Here is a 21694-nt window from a genome sequence, read left to right on the forward strand (position 1 = left end):
TGTTGACATTCAGGACCAGGTTGTTGGTTCTGCACCAGTCAACCAGATGTTTCACCTCCTCCCTGTAGTCCATGTCATTGTTGTCACGGATGAGCCCCACTACTGTCGTGTCGTTCGCATACTTCACAATGTGGTTAGTAGTGAACCTGGCACTATATGTATCAGCTAATCTCATACTTTACATGGTGAATTAGTGTTGTACGGTATTAATAAAGTACCGTGGTGCTAATGAATTAAAAACGATACTATACTGCCTTTGAAAAAAAAAAAAAAAACTTTTTTTTTATCCACATGCTGCCGTGCATGGAGAGGAAGAATGGCAAAAAACTGCCTTTCTACTGGTTGATAAAGAGAGTGCGTGAAGTGCAATAGACAGGGGTTTGGACTTCAAAACTACCAATGACAAACATATTGCTGGGTATTGTGGCCAAACAGCTCAATTTTTGTTTCATCTGGCATCACATGGACAAAGATAAGACCTTCTGGAGGAACGTTGTGTGGTCAGATGAAACAAAAATTGAGCTGTTTGGCCACAATACCCAGCGATATGTTTGGAGGAGAAAAGGTGAGGCCTTTAATCCCAGAAACACCATGCCTACCGTCAAGCATGGTGGTGGTAGTATTATGCTCTGGGCCTGTTTTGCTGCCAATGGAACTGGTGCTTTACAGAGAGTAAATGGGACAATGAAAAAGGAGGATTAGCTCCAAATTCTTCAGGACAACCTAAAATCATCAGCCCAGAGTTTGGGTCTTGGGTGCAGTTGGGTGTTCCAACAGGACTATGACCCCGAACACACGTCACAAGTGGTAAAGGAATGGCTAAATCAGGCTAGAATTAAGGTTTTAGAATGACCTTCCCAAAGTCCTGCCTTAAACGTGTGGACAATGCTGAGGAAACAAGTCCATGTCAGAAAACCAACAAATTTAGCTGAACTTCACCAATTTTGTCAAGAGGAGTGGTCAAAAATTCAACCAGAAGCTTGCCAGAAGCTTGTGGATGGCTACCAAAAGCGCCTTATTGCAGTGAAACTTGCCAAGGGACATGTAACCAAATATTAACATTGCTGTATGTATACTTTTGACCCAGCAGGTTTGGTGACATTTTCAGTAGACCCATAATAAATTCATAAAACAACCAAACTTCATGAATGTTTTTTGTGACCAACAAGTTTGTGCTCCAATCACTCTATCACGAAAAAATAAGACTTGTAGAAATGATTGGACACTCATAACAGTCATGACGTTATGTTCTTTACAAGTGTATGTAAACTTTTGACCATGGCTGTATATTTACACACATATATACAGTATTTACATATATGTATATATACATATATTTATATATAAACCAAATTATTTAGGGTATTTAGCTACATATGATCTAGATATGTTAACCCAATCTTTAAAAAGTTAAAAAATCTAATTAAGGCTTTTGAAAAGCTGGTTTCAAACAAATCCATGCAATAATTGTTATGTTATTGCATGGATTTGTTTGAAACCAGCAGTTAGAGATACTACCTCAGTAGAAGCATTTAAGTCCCATCTTAAAACTCATTTGAATACTCTAGCCTTTAAATAGACCCCCTTTTTTAGACCAGTTGATCTGCCGTTTTTCTTCTTTTCTCCTCTGCCCCCCTCTCCCTTGTGGAGGGGGGACACACAGGTCCGGTGGCCATGGATGAAGTGCTGGCTGTCCAGAGTCGGGACCCGGGGTGGACCGCTCGCCTGTGCATCGGTTGGGGATATCTCTGCGCTGCTGACCCGTCTCCGCTCGAGATGGTCTCCTGCTGGCCCCACTATGGACTGGACTCTCACTATTATGTTAGATCCACTATGGACTGGACTTTCACAATATTATGTCAGACCCACTCGACGTCCAGTCTCCCCTAGAGGGAGGAGGGGGGGGGGGTCACCCACATATGCGGTCCTCTCCAAGGTTTCTCATAGTCTTTCACATCGACGTCCCACTGGGTTGTGAGTTTTTCCTTGCCTTTATGTGGGCTCTGAACCGCGGATGTCGTTGTGGCTTGTGCAGCCCTTTGAGACACTTGTGATTTAGGGCTATATAAATAAACATTGATTGATTGATTGATTGATTGCATTGATTGATATTGCATGTAAACATACTAAGTGTGTACGTAGGTGGCGGTGACATCAAGTTTGGGGTGGCATGGAGGGTCCTTTAGAAGTCTTGTGTAAGAGTGGCCCAGAATTGTTATGCCAAACTAAAATGTAATAGTACTACATTGTGGACAAGCACAACTATGTCCACCGACCCAGTAGATGAGCCCAAAACATGGCATGACAGATTAAGGACAATGATATCATCTTACAAATTGGTCTGCAAAGTACTGGATGACGCATGAGTGTAAGTCATTTTTACACCTTGCCTGTACTGTACTGTCAGAGCACAATAAAAAGTCGTCGTTTCAAAGTTGATGCTGTTCACGCTATCACATCAAACAATTTCCTCTGCATTAATTGTGATTGATGGAGACGAGCAAACTTGAATCCACTGTTGTGCTGTACCTGCTAATATGCTGCTACATGTCATTATTCAATGTCACCTTCTCTTTTGGCTTCTATTTGTGATTACAATATTAAAGTGGTTTCTATATCAGACCGATCTGAACATAGTCAAGCTCAGGTAAGAGGTGTCCAAACAATGAAAATAGGATTGTTCATACATATATACACTATATTGCCAAAAGTATTAGGCCACTCATCCAAATGATCAGAATCAGGTGTCCTAATCACTTGGCCCGGGCACAGGTGTATAAAACCAAGCCCCTAGGCATGGGGACTGTTTCAACAAACATTTGTGAAAGAATGGGCCGTTCTCAGGAGCTCAGTGATTAACCAGCGTGGAACTGTCATAGGATGCCACCTGTGCAACAAATCCAGTCGTGAAATTTCCTCACTCCTAAATATTCCAAAGTCAATTGTCGGCTTTATTATGAGAAAATGGAAGAGTATGGGAACAACAGCAACTCAGCCACGTAAACTGACAGAGAGGAGTCAGCCGACCTTCTGCACAGTCAGTTGCTACAGAGCTCCAAACTCCATGTGACCTTCCAATTAGCCCACATACAGTACGCAGAGAGCTTCATGAAATGGGTTTCCATGGCCGGACAGCTGCATCTAAGCCATACATCACCAAGTCCAATGCAAAGCATCAGATGCAGTGGTGTAAAACACGTCGCCACAGGACACGTTCTCTGGAGTGATGAATCACGCTTTTACATTTATGATGTGGGGTTGTTTTTCAGGAGTTGGGCTTGGCCCCTTAGTTCCAGTGAAAGGAACTTTGAATGCTCCAGGATACCAAAACATTTTTGGACAATTCCATGTTCCCAACCTTGTAGGAACAGTTTGGAGCGGGGCCCCCTTCCTCTTCCAACATGACTGTGCACCAGTCCACAACGCAAGGTCCATAAAGACATTAATTGACAGAGTCTGGTGTGGATGAACTTGACTGGCCTGCACAGAGTCCTGACCTGAACCCGTTAGAACACCTTTGAGATGAGTGGTTAGAGTGTCCGTCCTGAGATCGGTAGGTTGGGAGTTCAAATCCCGGCCGAGTCATACCAAAGACTTTAAAAATGGGACCCATTACCTCCCTGCTTGGCACTCAGCATCAAGGGTTGGAATTGGGGGTTAAATCACCAAAATGATTCCCGGGCGCAGCCACCGCTGCTGCCCACTGCTCCCCTCACCTCCCAGGGGGTGATCAAGGGTGATGGGTCAAATGCAGAGAATAATTTCGCCACACCTAGTGTGTGTGTGACAATCATTGGTACTTTAGCTTTAACTTTAACTTTAATTAGAACGGAGACTGAGAGCCAGGCCTTCTCGACCAACATCAGTGTGTGACCTCACCAATGCGCTTTTGGAAGAATGGTGGAAAATTCCGATAAACACACTCCACAACCTTGTGGACAGCCTTCCCAGAACAGTTGAAGCTGTCATAGCTGCAAAAAGGTGGACCGACATCATATTGAACCCTATGGGTCAGGAATGGGATAGCACTTCAAGTTCATATGTTAGTCAAGGCAGGTGGCCAAATACTTTTGGCAATATAGTGTACATTACTATATACATATATCCTCAAACAGTGTGTTTCTCCCATCTCATTAACAGCACTAGTAAATTAATTGCATTCATTGGTTAATGGTAATTTTTTACGATTGCAGCAGTGCGGAATTGAAAAGTATTCAAAGGTTAGAATGCTACGTAAAAGAGAACACAAGAGTAAGTTCATTCCATTAATGTGGGAAATTACATTGCTTTTTTTTTTTTTTTAATTTTGGCTCGACATAAAAACCAAAAAGGTGTTTTTTCTTTACAGATGATGCAACACCCCAGACTGAGCATAACACAAAAGTAACATAAAATAAAAGCAATCTTGTATTCTATTAGGGATGTTAAAGTTTAACTAATCCTTTGACAGCAAATATTTTTTTTTATAAAATAGAGGTTAAGGAAAGAAATCACTACTTTCATTGCACTATACTGTACATCTGCTTATTCAGATGATTTAAATTAATTGGTTTTCTACCGCGTATTATGTGTTTATCCCGATGAGAGGCTGAAGCACAACCTCGACCGCTCGCCAGTCAATCAGAGGCCACATAGACAAACAAATATTCATACGCACGCATATAGATAATTAAGAGTTTGATTAACCTAACATGCAATTTTTTTTTAACTGTGCGAGGAAAACCCAGGCTTACATGGTGAATAGAGAACATGCACATAAAAGCTGGCTATAAGGCAGACATTCTCACCAAATATCACACAGCCCTTCTTCAGATAATACGAAGTATTACTGTTGTTTGGATTGGCTGGCTAACACATTCCGAAAACCACTGAATTGGGCTAAAGGGGACCTGTGATGCATTTCATATTTTCTGACGTATACATGTTGTGACAATGCCAAAGCGTCAAATCATATGGTTCATGCATTTTGGCATGAGGTTGTACGCAGTTTTTGATGCCTCTGTTGGCTGGGTTTTGCAGTCGAGCTCCATCTTGACGTCCCAATGAGCTGGATGTACATACTGAGACATTAAGTCAAGCTCTCAGCCAGAGGGGGAGGAATCTCAAATAAGGTAGGATGAAGTGTTATTTTATTATAATCTTGGCATGCGCATAATAACACGGTCATGCAGTCACATAAATGCTGCTAAAAGCAAGCATCGAATCTGATTTGTTTGCCCTCAAATGAGCCAGATATAATATTGTCTGAACCAGGGGTGTCCAAAGTGTGGCCCGGGGGCCGTTTGCGGCCTGCAGCTCGTTTTTTAATTGGGCCGCGACGCCAACAAAATACAATTTGTGCTTAGGAAAAATTAAACCAGACCAATTTCCCCCAAAAAGGGACCTGAAAACCAAAATTGCTGTTGGCCTGGGCGTCTTTTACATGGTGTTTGATGAACATATGTACACATTTCTTGCAAGATATGGTAAGATTTTGAGTTTGCTAAAGCTAAATATCAATAATAATAAGTATTGATAAAGACTAATTATAAGACGCATAATAGATTGAACTACATTGTATTAGTTTTCGTTTTATGTATGCACTACGAGATGCAGAGACGGCAGGCAAGTGCAGAAAAGAACGGCATTGGTAAGATTTTGAGTGTGCTAAGCCTTATAATGTAATAATCATACTAATATTGACAAATAATAGTAATAAGAATAATTGATTCAACTACATTGTATTAGTTTGTGTTACGTTACGCACTCCGGGATGCAGAGACGGCAGGCAAGTGCAGAAAAGAATGGCAATGGTAAGATTTTGAGTGTGCTAAGCCTTATAATGCAATAATCATACTAATATTGATAAAGAATAGTAATAGGAATAATTGATTCAACTACATTGTATGAGTTTGTGTTACGTTACGCACTCCGGGATGCAGAGACGGCAGGCAAGTGCAGAAAATAATTGCAATGGTAAGAATTTTGAGTGTGCTAAGCCTTATAATGTAATAATCATACTCCATCCATCCATTTCCTACCGCTTATTCCCTTTTGGGGTCGCGGGGGGCGCTGGAGCCTATCTCAGCTACAATCGGGCGGAAGGCGGGGTACACCCTGGACAAGTCGCCACCTCATCACAGGGCCAACACAGATAGACAGACAACATTCACACTCACATCCACACACTAGGGCCAATTTAGTGTTGCCAATCAACTTATCCCCAGGTGCATGTCTTTGGAAGTGGGAGGAAGCCGGAGTACCCGGAGGGAACCCACGCAGTCACGGGGAGAACATGCAAACTCCACACAGAAAGATCCCGAGCCCGGGATTGAACCCAAGACTACTCAGGACCTTCGTGATAAATAATAGCAATAGGAATAATTGATTCAACTACATTGTATTAGTTTGTGTTATGTTACGCACTCTGGGATGCAGAGACGGCAGGCAAGTGCAGAAAATAATGGTAAGATTTTGAGTGTGCTAAGCCTTGTAATGTAATAATCATACTAATATTGATAAATAATCGTAATAAGAATAATTGATTCAACTACATTGTATTAGTTTTTGTTACGTTTCGTTTTATGTATGCACTCCGGGATGCAGAGACGGCAGGCAAGTGCAGAAAAGAATGGTAATGGTAAGATTTTGAGTGTGCTAAGCCTTATAATGTAATACTCAAAATAATATACATAAAGAATCGTAATAAGAATAATTGACTCAACTACATTGTATTAGTTTTTGTTACGTTACGCACTCCGGGATGCAGAGACGGCAGACAAGTGCAGAAAATAAGTCTTCTTTACCAGGAAAAGGCAGGTGCACACATGGAAGATAGACATATGAAGCGCAAAGGTACAACGTTGAGGTACAAAGCAAAAATTATCCAGTCCCCAAAAGCATCCTGATTGGCAACCAAGGACAGGTGACGGCACCAGCGCTCAGCTGGCAAATGGAGAAAAAAAAGACGTGGAACAACAAATAAGAGCGCTGCACAGGAAATCATACAAAATAAAAAATAAAAAATATAACTAGCATGTAAGAGGTTTTCGGGTCTTGAATGTACAAACAAGTACAAAGTGGCCCCAAAAGCCTTCAATTTTTCTGTATGCGTCCCTTGCTAGAAAAAGTATGGACACCCCTGGTTTAAACGCTGTTTTAGTTCTTCAAATCCGATGTTTTTGTTATGATTTGTTGCCCGGATCGTAGTTTGTTTACGTTTATTTAGGTTTTGATTCACTTGCTGTTTTGTGTTTCTTGGTTTTCAAGGGTGCTGATTGTTTTCACCTGCCTCTGATTAGTGTTCGGGACACTCACCTGTTCCCGGTCACTAATGAAAGAGCTATTTAGTCCTGCCTGTCGCTTCACTCAGTCTGGTGCTTTTTTTTGCTCTCATGCAACGGTTACGTGTGTTACTCTGGATTACTGAACTAAGCTTTGCCTTTTGCGTTTTCTTGTGCATATGCTTTGTTTTCCTTGTGAGCTATTCCCTTAGCTTCCTGTGCTATAGGCACACTTGTTTTGTTCGTTTTGAAAATTTTTTTTTAATGATTTATAGGAATAAATAATTTCCTCCCTGCACCTTTGTCTCCAGAGTTCCTGCTGCATCGCTTGGAAGAACAATCCGCGCATCACCATACGACCACCATGTAACAGTTGTCACCAAATCATGAGAAGTCCGAATCCGTTTGGAATCTGATATTTTCAAATGCCACCTGGATGCAACTTTTACGTCATCTTATATATATATATATATATATATATATATATATATATATATATATATATATATATATATATATATATATATATATATATATATATTTTATATATATATATATATATATATATATATATATATATATATATATATATATATACACACACATATATACATATATATATATATATATACACATATGTACATATATATATATACACATATATACATATATATATATACACACATATATACATATATATATATATATATATATATATATATATATATACATATATATATATATATATACATATATACATATATATATATATATATACATATATATATATATATATACATATATATATATATATATATATACATATACATATATATATATATATATATATATATATATATATATATATATATACATATACATATATATATATATATATATATATATATATATATATATACACATTGATTCCTAAGAAATCGCGATTGTTGAATGACCAAATGACGTGTACGCTGTAGTGTATTTGCTTACATGTTACATACATTGCGTACGTTTTTTTTAAGTGAATTGAAAAATAATGCTAACGTAGAGCCACACTAATGTCCATGTCTCCTCGACTTTACAGCCATAAAAAGTTTTGAACCCTTCCAAATATATTACACTATACACCATTCATACACTATATTACTTTAATATGTTTTCGCCTAAAAACACCTTATTTTTAAGGTGCGGCAGCTTTTATTTATAAAGTAGTAGTAGTGGTAGTAGTAGTCAGGGTCGTAACCAGGATTTGACAAATACTGTAGTCAAAAAAAGCAGTGGTTAAATCATGGGTATTTCAGTACCATATAAATAATATTACCTTGAGTAACAGAATGAACAATACACTTTTTAACTAATATGCTGAAATTTACACAGCAATGTATCCAATGCATATTATCTAGACCACATGGAAGTGTTTTAAATAAAAAAATCATTATATGTGCCCCTTATAAAGATGTAATTCCTGAACATTCAGACGTATCCCCTTTGACAATCAAATGCACCCGAGACAAACTCACCTATCACGGCCAAAGCAGTGCCTTTCGTAAGCTCCTTCTTCAGATTTTCCAGTACCTCCAGTCCAGTTCCATCCAGATTGCACCTGTTGATGGTGTTATTGGCTGAACTAATCCAGTAAAGCTTGTTGGCCGTATAGTCTACTGAGAGACCTGAGAGAAATCACACAGAGAACAACAAAGTTGTATTCATTATCGCAGCAGGCTAAAATTGTTATAAATGTAGGCTTGTTTAGCATTAACAACTCAGTTAAAAAGTAGTCACAAACAAATAGCTGATTGACTGGCCAGGTAATAAATTATTTTGATTGTGCCCATGTACCTAAAAAGGGAAACACATATTTGTCATATTCAAAAAATAACATTTTCAAGAAAACCTTAGAAAATGGAGTCTCACTAGAATGTGCTGCAGAACTGATGAACTGCAGAAAACATAACCATTAAAGGGGACCTATGATGAATTAAAGGCCTACTGAAATGCGATTTTCTTATTTAAACAGGGATAGCAGGTCCATTCTATGTGTCATACTTGATCATTTTGCGATATTGCCATATTTTTGCTGAAATAATTTAGTAGAGAACATCGACGATAAAGTTCGCAACTTTTGGTCGCTGATAAAAAAGCCTTGCCTGTACCGGAAGTAGCAGACGAGTAGCGTGACGTCACAGGTTGTGGAGCTCCTCACATCTGCACATTGTTTACAATCATGCCCACCAGCAGCGAGAGCGATTTGGACCGAGAAAGCGACGATTTCCCCATTAATTTGAGCGAGGATGAAAGATTTGTGGATGAGGAAAGTGAGAGTGAAGGACTAGAGGGCAGTGGGAGCGATTCATATAGGGAAGATGCTGTGAGAGGCGGGTGGGACCTGATATTCAGCTGGGAATGACTAAAACAGTAAATAAACACAAGACATATATATACTCTATTAGCCACAACACAACCAGGCTTATATTTAATATGCCACAAATTAATCCCGCATAACAAACACCTCCCCCCTCCCGTCCATATAACCCGCCAATACAACTCAAACACCTGCACAACACACTCAATCCCACAGCCCAAAGTACCGTTCACCTCCCCAAAGTTCATACAGCACATATATTTCCCCAAAGTCCCCAAAGTTACGTACGTGACATGCACATAGCGGCACGCACGTACGGGCAAGCGATCAAATGTTTGGAAGCCGCAGCTGCATGCGTACTCACGGTACCGCGTCTGCGTATCCAACTCAAAGTCCTCCTGGTAAGAGTCTCTGTTGTCCCAGTTCTCCACAGGCCAATGGTAAAGCTTGACTGTCATCTTCCGGGAATGTAAACAATGAAACACCGGCTGTGTTTGTGTTGCTGCAGTCGGCCGCAATACACCGCTTCCCACCTACAGCTTTCTTCTTTGCTGTCTCCATTGTTCATTGAACAAATTGTAAAAGATTCACCAACACAGATGTCCAGAATACTGTGGAATTTTGCGATGAAAACAGACGACCACCATGCTGTCCCAAAATGTTCTCTACAATCCGTGACGTCACGCGCTGACGTCATCATACCGAGACGTTTTCAGCAGGATATTTCGCGCGAAATTTAGAATTGCACTTTAGTAAGCTAACCCGGCCGTATTGGCATGTGTTGCAATGTTAAGATTGCATCATTGATATACAAACTATCAGACTGCGTGGTCGGTAGTAGTGGGTTTCAGTAGGCCTTTAAGTCTTTTCTGACGTAAACATGTTACAAAGTTGGATACTCGTGTTAAACAATGCCAAAGCGTCAAATGATACGATTCATGCATTTTGGCGTGAGCTCGCACACAGTTATAGATGCCTCTGTTTGCGGGGTTTTGCAGGCTGGCAACGTCATGACGTCACAGCCAGGTGGCCGTACTTTGGACTTTAGACAGTGAGTCAACCTCCTTTACCTCTGCTTCATGATTCAAGCTATATATTTAAACAGTGCACATTTTCAAAAGATAAATTATCATACTTTTGGGGAGGGTGGGGCGTGGTTTAATTTGTAATCTGGGAACGTCTCCACAATCGAACATTTGTAAGACAGACTTAAAAAACGGGTTATTAACGTGACTAAGGAACAGAATGTTCACCATCAATCACAGCAGCACCACAGTGGGATGAAAAGTCACAGCTACAAAAAAATGTGGTGGTCTTCTCTGACTCAAGGTCAGCGTTAATCTCTATTCAACATTTTTAGGTCACAAAGCCAACAAGATATAATACATGACATATATGAAATCCTGTTCAGGCTTTGGAGGGTTAATACCAGCGTAAGGTTCCTATGAGTTCCAGCTCACATAGGCTTAAAGGGCAATTAATTGGCAGATCAGCTGGCAAAGCAGAACCTGATGCTAAGGCAGTTCAGAGTGGTACCTCTCAGCAAGACGGGGGCAAAACCATTAACATGGACAAAAGGAGGTTACTCTAAGACAGGGGTCGGCAACCCGCGGCTCCGGAGCCGCATGCGGCTCTTTGATCACTCTGATGCGGCTCAGCAGCTTACTTGCTGAACCCCCCAATTTTCCCGTGAGACTTCCGGATTTCAGTGCCTCTCGCAGAAAACTCCCGGGATTAATATTCACCGATTTACGCCCTTACGGCTATAATAAGGGCGTGTCATGATGGTACAACATTTGGCGCCCTCTACAGTCTGTGTTAACAGAGTGCCAGCCCAACATTTGTTATAAAATATACATCTTTTGCTTGCACACGTACGTAACAGCAAGGCATACTTGGTCATACAAGGTCATATAAAACAACTTTAACACTCTTACTAATAATGCGCCACACTTTGAACCAAAACCAAACAAGAATGACAAACACATTTCGGGAGAACATCTGCACCTTAACACAACATAAACACAACAGAACAAACACCCAGAATCCCATGCAGCCCTGACTCTTCCGGGCTACATTATACACCCCTGCTACCACCAAACCCCCCCCCCCCCCCCTCTGTGCGTCGGTTGAGGTGGGCGGGGTTTGGTAGCGGGGGGTGGGGGGGGGGGGGGGGTATAATGTATCCCGGGAAAGAGTTAGGGCTGCATGGGATTCTGGGTATTTGTCCTGTTGTGTTTATGTTGTGTTACGGTGCAGATGTTCTCCCGAAATTTGTTTGTCATTCTTGTTTGGTGTGGGTTCACAGTGTGGCGCATTATTAGTAAGAGTGTTAAAGTTTTTTTTTTATACCGCCACCGTCAGTGTGAGCTGTGTGGTTTTTGACCAAGTATGCCTTGCTGTCACCTACGTGAGCAAAGCGGAAGCCCCATACAACGTGTGGCTGATCAGGCACGCTGACTGTAGTGGGCGCTATATGCTGTACCATCACGGCACGCATGACGCTGACAATCGCCATTCAATTAAAACCCGCATGCCGCACCAGCTTTCAAATTCCACATAAAGGTGTGGGCAGTGTGTCTGAGACCCCTAATTATACGTAGCACAAAGCAAAAAAAAAAACTTTGTATGCACTATTTCATTTAAAATTTCAAAAAAATTTTGCGGCTCCCATTGTTTTCTATAATTTGTGAAACTGGTCAAAATGGCTCTTTGACTGATAAAGGTTGCCGACCCCTGCTCTAAGATGTAACCAAAATGTTTTAGCGAAGTTTCTAGAAGAGACGGGTTTATTGAATGGAGTTTAGTAAGGTATGTACTGTATGAATGCGAGGGAAGGAGAAAGGAGGGAATTTTGGTTCACACTCCAATACAGTAGGTGGCGGTTATGCACCAATAACATTGAGTGCCCTGCAATAAGACAAGAAGAGACAAAATCATAGCCAATACATTTTATCTGGACCAGGATGGAAGAGTTTTAAAATCATCTTAGGTCCCCTTTAAAATGTTTTAATAGTGTTGGCCATGCAACACTCTGGGTCTATACAACACACACTTGTGGAAGGTATCGTTATAAAAAAAAACATCCTACCAGGAAGACAAATGATCAGAAAAGGGACTGCATGGCTTTTAAATCCACTTCAAAGCTGACATGGCCATATTTCACATATACCACCATCAATGACGAGAACTGAAAGCTATTTCAGTAGCGGACTTTAGGACATTTACCCACTGTGTGTTGGATTTATAGCAAAATCAAATTCACAACGCATCATTAATTTAGTTTTGTCCCCAGGTCCACCCCATAATCATAAACAAAGCCAGTGAAATATAGTGCAAAATGCTGACAGACCCAGGAGGATAAAGACATGCAGACAGGACAATAGTGTTGATGGTGCGCTTTGACCTTGACCAATGGGGGACTATTTTTGTATACAGAAAATAATAATGCTGCATTTTGACTGGCAATTCCAGTATTAATTTAATCTGAAAGCCTGCCGTTCACAGAAAACCTCCGTACACCTGAGTCAACAATGAACACCGTTAGAAATAAACAAAAACATTGAAAGGCTTATTGAGGTTTGTTTTAGGTTTTGGAGCTCTGCATTTGGGTTAGATGCTTTAAAGCCAATGACAGTCTACCAAATAGGATCATTACTTTAGATGCATTTAAAACAAAGTTAAATTATCCAAGATTATTTTTTGTTTTTGTCTCTATTTAAATATGACCAATTGACGTAAACAAAACTGTCACAATCACGCGTTTTTCATGAATGTAAATGTACACGCCAGCTGGCAGAGTTGAATACGTTTTCAGTTTGAGCACTTTACGTTGAATCCCGAAACAGTTGAAGAGCCTTCTTTGTCATCATTATGCAAAAAAGGAGAGCAGACTTCCATTATTGGAAGGCTTTTGTTTTGTCCACCGCACATTCATATGGTAAATATGCTTTGTATGTCTGCATGTGTGCAAAGGCAATAGAGTGACTTGCCTGTCATAGGAACAATCTGCATGCTACATTTCAAACATATACGTCTGAGACTAGAAGGTATGATTTTGTGATGAATGAACTGACATAATTGCATTTTCTCAATGTACGTTTGGACATACTTAGCCAGACCGTCATGACCTTTTGGTTGCTACTAGTATAGTCTTCACCCTTGTCTTTAAAAGTACCCTATAGGGTTTACATCAGGTCATACCTTACCCAGCAGGCCCAGGACATTAAAGGGGAACATTATCACCAGACCTATGTAAGCGTCAATATATACCTTGATGTTGCAGAAAAAAGACCATATATTTTTTTAACCGATTTCCGAACTCTAAATGGGTGAATTTTGGCGAATTAAACGCCTTTCTAATATTCGCTCTCGGAGCGATCGGGAAGCAATCCGCTATTTTCTCAAACACCGAGTCAAATCAGCTAAGTTATTTTCCGTTTTTTCGACTGTTTTCCATACCTTGGAGACATCATGCCTCGTCGGTGTGTTGTCGGAGGGTGTAACAACACGAACAGTAACGGATTCAAGTTGCACCAGTGGCCCAAAGATGCGAAAGTGGCAAGACATTGGACGTTTGTTCCGCACACTTTACCGACGAAAGCTATGCTACGACAGAGATGGCAAGAATGTGTGGATATCCTGCGACACTCAAAGCAGATGCATTTCCAACGATAAAGTCAAAGAAATCTGCCGCCAGACCCCCATTGAATCTGCCGGAGTGTGTGAGCAATTCAGGGACAAAGGACCTCGGTAGCACGGCAAGCAATGGCGGCAGTTTGTTCCCGCAGACGAGCGAGCTAAACCCCCTATCAACCCTAGCTTCCCTGGCCTGCTGACATCAACTCCAAAACTGGACGGATCAGCTTTCAGGAAAAGAGCGCGGATGAGGGTATGTCTACAGAATATATTAATTGATGAAAATTGGGCTGTCTGCACTCTCAAAGTGCATGTTGTTGCCAAATGTATTTCATATGCTGTAAACCTAGTTCATAGTTGTTAGTTTCCTTTAATGCCAAACAAACACATACCAATCGTTGGTTAGAAGGCGATCGCAGAATCTGTCCTCGCTTTCTCCCGTGTCGCTGGCTGTCGTGTCGTTTTCGTCGGTTTCGCTTGCATACGGTTCAAAACCGATATGGCTCAATAGCTTCAGTTTCTTCTTCAATTTCGTTTTCGCTACCTGCCTCCACACTACAACCATCCATTTCAATACATTCGTAATCTGTTGAATCGCTTAAGCCGTTGAAATCCGAGTCTGAATCCGAGCTAATGTCGCTATAGCTTGCTGTTCTTTCCGCCATGTTTGTTTGTGTTGGCATCACTATGTGACGTCACAGGAAAATGGACGGGTGTTTATAACGATGGTTAAAATCAGACACTTTGAAGCTTTTTTTAGGGATATTGCGTGATGGGTAAAATTTAAAAAAAAAAACTTCGAAAAATATAATAAGCCACTGGGAACTGATTTTTAATGGTTTTAACCATTCTGAAATTGTGATAATGTTCCCCTTTAAAACGACGTTGAGAACTTGTTGAATTAGGTCCTGATTTCGAGCAACTCAAATGTAACGTTGAGACAACATGCTTTTTTTTATTCAATGTTGGGTTCTGACGTTGCTTTGACCATTGAGTTTTGATCATTTCCCAACCAATATTCTACGACACAAATAAAACGTTGAAACAACATGCTTTTTTGACAACGTTTATTCAATGTCAAGTTGTGATTTTGATTTGACCATTGAATTTTGGTCATTTCCCAAACAGCAATGTGAATCCAACATTGGGCATCAACGTTGTCTCAATTTACAAATACAACTATTTTGCAACGTTGTTTTGCAAGTCCGTTTTAAAGGACATGCATGTGTAACGATGTCTTGTGCCAACTGGGTAGTCCCAAAAACATCTTGAGTTTCTGTTTGCATGAACTATTTCTAAAATAACTTAATAATAAAGTGGATGATCACAGAAACATTTCCTTGGGGCCCTAATGAATATTAATGTATACAGAGGTGCAAGTCACACGTAACGTTCAAGTACAGAAAAGTCACCATTTTTTTCCGACATTTAAAACACTCCCTTGTGGTCTACATAACATGTAATTGTGTTTTTCTGGTAAAAATTTTGCATATATTATTTTTTACAGGGCATCTTCAAGACACTTCCTGACTGGCTCTGTGGGCGGTCTAATTTACGTGCCTCCACTATGACAGCGTCTTCACACCGTCAGCCATGTTGTAGTTTCCAGCGCTTCTGTATGGAGTCTGATGACAAATATGAGTTAGAACTATAATAAACTTAGAACTTTTGATTGCATTGAGTAAAATAATAGCTTTACTTTAATTTACTTTACTTTAATTATCTGATCGGCACACATATGGGATATCAGTCCGATATAGATGTAATATGTAAAGTAAACTGACAGATATGAGTGCAGAAGATGGAAGCAGTGGGACGTCACTGTTCAGCTAGAGATGAAGATCATCACAACAAGTTGGAACTATTATTGCTGCACATCAGGTAATAATCAATGTTACTTTTTTTAAACTTAATATGTCTATGTCTTCACTTTTTTTTTAGAAGAAACACTGCACATCAGAGGTGTCTAAAGTGCAGCCAAATTTGGACCGCAGCTTGTTTTTTACTGGCCGACGGCTTTTTGTAAAAATACAATTACTTATTAATGAGAAGTTTAGATATTACAGACATTTACTTTATCACATATAACACAAAGTTTGTATATCTTATAATACAGTATATTGACCTACATTGGATTGGTTTTAGCAGTTTACATTCACAAAAAGTATTTAATTGACTCCCACTTCATGTTTTGCATGTCTTTCCATTACTGTACCGGGAATTAGTCAAAACAGTTTTCCTTCGTGTCTTCGTACTTTATTGTACAGTATGGATGTAAAATGGGTCTTAAATTGTATTAATCATGGTCTTAAGAAGTCTAGAATTTGACTTGTTTAAACCTGCAGGAGACCCTGTCTACAGAATAAAGTAGGTATGGTTTTTGCCAATATAGTATTGAATTGGTGTCAGTGTCGGACAAAATTCAAGGCTGTAATCTCAGTATTGTATCGGTTGTGAACATGTTGTATCAAGACACGTCTATAAAATAACCCTCGTAAGTGTGGGAAATATTGTCAAAAATTTGAACATTTTGAACACAAAAGAGACTTGACTTGAACCCTGAAAGTGTTGACCTTAACATCGACCTCATTTATTTACTCGTATATTAGATATACAGGATGGCATTTCCATTCTGATCCAATTCTGGGGTTTAAAGATGACCGTCTGATATGGGTAATTTTGTATCATTTTTGGTTTAGAGCTGATGGGCAGATGATAAAAAAGCGGACATGGACATTGATATATGGGGCCAAAGCAAATCTAAATCAGTTGTGTTGTTATCTGATGACTTCATATAACACATTTGCATAATAATGGCTTCTCACTTTATACATGATTCTCTTTTGTTACAAGCAAAATTGCCGGGAAATATTGAATCAATTGCATGATTCGATTTAAGGTACAATGGTACAAAAACGTGAGTCAAACGTTCTATATGTGACAAGACCACTGTGCTGTTTTTTAAGACCTACTATAAAAACACTAGTCAAAGATCCTCTGAAATTGCATCTGCTATTTTTAAACACCTATTGACAAAACACGGGTCAAATATCCTATCCATGATAGGACTGTTTTTAAAGGCCTACTGAAACCAACTACTACCAACCACGCAGTCTGATAGTTTATACATCAATGATGAAATCTTAACATTGCAACACATGCCAATACAGCCGGGTTAGCTTACTAAAGTACAATTTTAAATTTCGCGCGAAATATCCTGCTGAAAACGTCTCGGTATGATGACGTCAGCGCGTGACGTCACGGATTTGGAGGATATTTTGGGACAGCATGGTGGCCAGCTATTAAGTCGTCTGTTTTCATCGCAAAATTCCACAGTATTCTGGACATCTGTGTTGGTGAATCTTTTGCAATTTGTTCAATGAACAATGGAGACAGCAAAGAAGAAAGCTGTATGTGGGAAGCGGTGTATTGCGGCCGACTGCAGCAACACAAACACAGCCGGTGTTTCATTGTTTACATTCCCGGAAGATGACAGTCAAGCTTTACCATTGGCCTGTGGAGAACTGGGAAAACAGAGACTCTTACCAGGAGGACTTTGAGTTGGATACACAGACACAGTACCGTGACTACACATACAGCTGCGGCTTCCAAACATTTGATCGCTTGCCCGTACGTGCGTGCCGCTATGTGCATGTCACGTACGTAAGTTTGGGGACTTTGGGGAAATATATGTGCTGTATGAACTTTGGGGAGGTGGACGGTACTTTGGGCTGTGGGATTGAGTGTGTTGTGCAGGTGTTTGAGTTGTATTGGCGGGTTATATGGACGGGAGGGGGGAGGGGTTTGTTATGCGGGATTAATTTGTGTCATATTAAATATAAGCCTGGTTGTGTTGTGGCTAATAGAGTATATGTCTTGTGTTTATTTACTGTTTTAGTCATTCCCAGGTGAATATCAGGTCCCACCCGTCTCTCACAGCATCTTCCCTATCTGAATCGCTCCGATTGCCCTCTGGTCCTTCACTCTCACTTTCCTCATCCACAAATCTTTCATCCTCACTCAAATTAATGGGGAAATCGTCGCTTTCTCGGTCCGAATCGCTCTCGCTGCTGGTGGCCATGATTGTAAACAATGTGCAGATGTGAGGAGCTCTACAACCTGTGACGTCACGCGCATATCGTCTGCTACTTCCGGTACAGGCAAGGCTTTTTTATCAGCGACCAAAAGTTGCGAACTTTATCGTCAATGTTCTCTACTAAATCCTTTCAGCAAAAATATGGCAATATCGTGAAATGATCAAGTATGACACATAGAATGGACCTGCTATCCCCGTTTAAATAAGAAAATTGCATTTCAGTAGGCCTTTAAGGACCTACTACAAAAAACATTAGTCAAAGAGCCTCTACAATGGTATGTGCTGTTTTTGAAGCCCTACTGAAAACACTATTTAAAGATCCTATATATGACAGGACCATTTTGTTGTTTTAAGGACCGACTGATAAAAACAAGAGTCAAAGATCCTCTATTGAATGGACCACTTTGCTGTTTTTAAGGACTTACTATGAAATCACCGGTCAGAGATCCTTTATATGACAGGTACACTGTTCTGTTTTTAAAGAACTATTGACAAAAACACAGGTCTAAGATCTTCAACTGTATATGGCAGGACCACTTTGTTGTATTTAAGGACCAACAATGAAAACGCTAGTCAAATATCCTTTATATGAGGCTGTAGTGTCAAACCATTAGTCGGAAATCCTCTACTGTACATGGCAGGGCCACAATGCTATTTTTACCAACCTACAGACAAAAATATGTCATGTCTGTATGATCATGTTTTGTTTTAGTCATGTTCGGTTTTGTTTTTGGACTTTTTGTGCACTTTTGTTTTGTTTTATCACCATAGCAACCATTAGTTTTCACCTGTCACGTCACACACCTGTTTCAGGTTTTGAGTCACGCACCTGTTTTCACTAATCATGTCTATAGTATTTAAGTTCATTGTTTTCAGTTTGTCGTCCTGGCGACATAATGTCATGACTTGGTCCTGGGTGTTTGCTTTTCCGGAATGCAACGGAAAGTTAGCTCGGGCGAGACGGGAATGTAAGTACATGATTTATTTAATATATTAAAAAAAAGTACAAACGAAAAGCGCGCACAGTGGCGGAGAACAAACTATGAAAACAAAAGACTATAGCAAAAATAAACAAAAACTTACTTGGCATCGACTAAAGGAGCAGGATGAACGATGGACATGAAATCAAGTGTCAGGAATGTGCAGAGCATAATTGTGGGATGTCGCCAGAATGACAAACTGAAAACAATGAACTTAAATACTATAGACATGTTTAGTGAAAGCAGGTGCGTGACTCAAAACGTGAAACAGGTGCGTAACGTGACAGGTTAAAACTTATGATTGCTATGGTGACAAAACAAAACAAAAGTGCACAAAAAGTCCAAAAACAAAACTGAACATGACTAAAACAAAACATGATCATACAGACATGACAAAATAGAGTCAAAGATTTTGTATATGACAGGGCCACTTTGCTGTTTTTAAAGACCCACTTACAAAACACAAGACAAATATCCTCTATATGGTATTTACTGTTTTTAAGATCATACTGACAAAAACACTAGTCAATGATCCCAATACTAAAGAAGTGCTCTGTTGATTTTAATAAAGAATGCTCATCATTGCTGTGTTACTGACCCAGAGGGTCCCTCTGGTTCTGGTGGAGGACCTTGCTGTTACTTCCATCCATGTTGGCCATGTTAATGGTGTTGCCATCTGTCCAATAGATTTTCCTGAAGGAGAGGCAAACAGTTAGACGAGTCACGGGATACAACTTATTTTATCAGAATGAATCATTGCAAATTCAATTTGAATGTAAGCCAATCGATTCAGATTATCCTGAGAAGCTTTTAATGATGTGAATGATCTGTCCCCTTTTGGTCTGCAGTCAGGGTTCTTGATTTTGTGCATTGAGGACGACACAGTGATGAAGTAGACGGACATCTGTAATCTACTTACCCCTTGGCGGGGTGTACGACAAGGCACCTTGGCTTATCAATGCCGTGGATGATGGAAGTCTTCAGGGACCCATCAAAGCGAGCCACATTGATTTGTGACTCGTCATTTTCAGAGCTAAGCCAATATAAGTTCCTGGAAAGCCAGTCCAAAGCCAGACCGCGACAGTTCACTATGTCTGACAGAAAGCAGACACAGATATCATGCATGCATGTTTTGGCTGAAATAAACCATGCATAAAAAGACAACAATCTAATTTTAACAAAGTAGTGTGTTGAGACTGGAAACACATTATGTCAAAAAGAGGACATGACAGGTAGTCCAAACACAATTAGTAGCAATTACATTTTAATTGGTTCTGACAAATTTGCTTATAAAATCAATGATTTATTATGACAGCATTTTATTTTTGCTCAGTACTCAAGAAAAACTCAAAAATGCCAGAATTTCAATGAGCACAGACGCACACACGTACACATATGGTTAAATGATCCCACCTGATGAAATGATTGTCTCTAGTTGAGTGCCATTGATGAACGCCCGCTTAATGGTTTGGGTTTTGATATCAGCCCAATAGATCCTCTCCTCATGGGCATCATAGTCCACTACTGTGACGTCATCAATGTCTGGCACTGTCAGGGCTGTCATGACATTCATGTAAGGGTTGTCCATGTCCACACCACGGATTTCAGACCGGCGCACGTACAGGAGGAACCTTTTCAAAGCTGGTAAGATGATAAACAAATCAAGTTTATTTGGTTTTGTATTGTCAAAACAAAATGTTCTAAGGAGCATAAAACCATTATTGGTTTTGCCCTACAAAGTGTACTGTAATAGGGCGGTCAGATTATACATTGTTTGAATCAGATCAATTACATTTTGAAATTTGATGATTAATCACAGGTGATTACTCGTTCGCATAATACAATTAGTAACATATTATTTTCGGGTCTCCCTATGTCTAGCATTAAAAGATTACAATTGGTACAAAATGCGGCTGCTAGACTTTTGACAAGAACAAGAAAGTTTGATCATATTACGCCTATACTGGCTCACCTGCACTGGCTTCCTGTGCACTTAAGATGCAACTTTAAGGTTTTACTACTTACGTATAAAATACTACACGGTCTAGCTCCATCCTATCTTGCCGATTGTATTGTGCCATATGTCCCGGCAAGAAATCTGCGTTCAAAGAACTCCGGCTTATTAGTGATTCCCAGGGCCCAAAAAAAGTCTGCGGGCTATAGAGCATTTTCTATTCGGGCTCCAGTACTATGGAATGCCCTCCCGGTAACAGTTAGAGATGCTACCGCATTTAAGTCCCATCTTAAAACTCATTTGTATACTCTAGCCATTAAATAGCCCCCCTTTTTTAGACCAGTTGATCTGCCGTTTCTTTTCTTTTCTCCTCTGCTCCCCCCTATCCCTTGTGGAGGGGGA

General features: G+C 40.0%; 1 protein-coding gene across 2 annotated transcripts in view; it reads right to left on the minus strand.

The window, feature by feature from the left end:
- lrp1bb (low density lipoprotein receptor-related protein 1Bb) overlaps window positions 1–21694 on the minus strand; it is a 1021613-nt gene that overhangs the window by 339528 nt on the left and 660391 nt on the right. For both annotated transcript variants that reach the window (XM_072912020.1, XM_061926507.1), the window contains 4 exons: window positions 20752–20979; window positions 20258–20432; window positions 19937–20031; window positions 8783–8932 (listed from right to left, as the gene is read on the minus strand). In XM_072912020.1, the coding sequence (XP_072768121.1) occupies window positions 8783–8932; window positions 19937–20031; window positions 20258–20432; window positions 20752–20979 (648 nt within the window). The remainder of the gene's footprint in view (window positions 1–8782; window positions 8933–19936; window positions 20032–20257; window positions 20433–20751; window positions 20980–21694) is intronic.

The sequence above is a fragment of the Nerophis lumbriciformis genome, linkage group LG31 (assembly GCF_033978685.3).
Source record: "Nerophis lumbriciformis linkage group LG31, RoL_Nlum_v2.1, whole genome shotgun sequence".
Classification (NCBI taxonomy): domain Eukaryota; kingdom Metazoa; phylum Chordata; class Actinopteri; order Syngnathiformes; family Syngnathidae; genus Nerophis; species Nerophis lumbriciformis.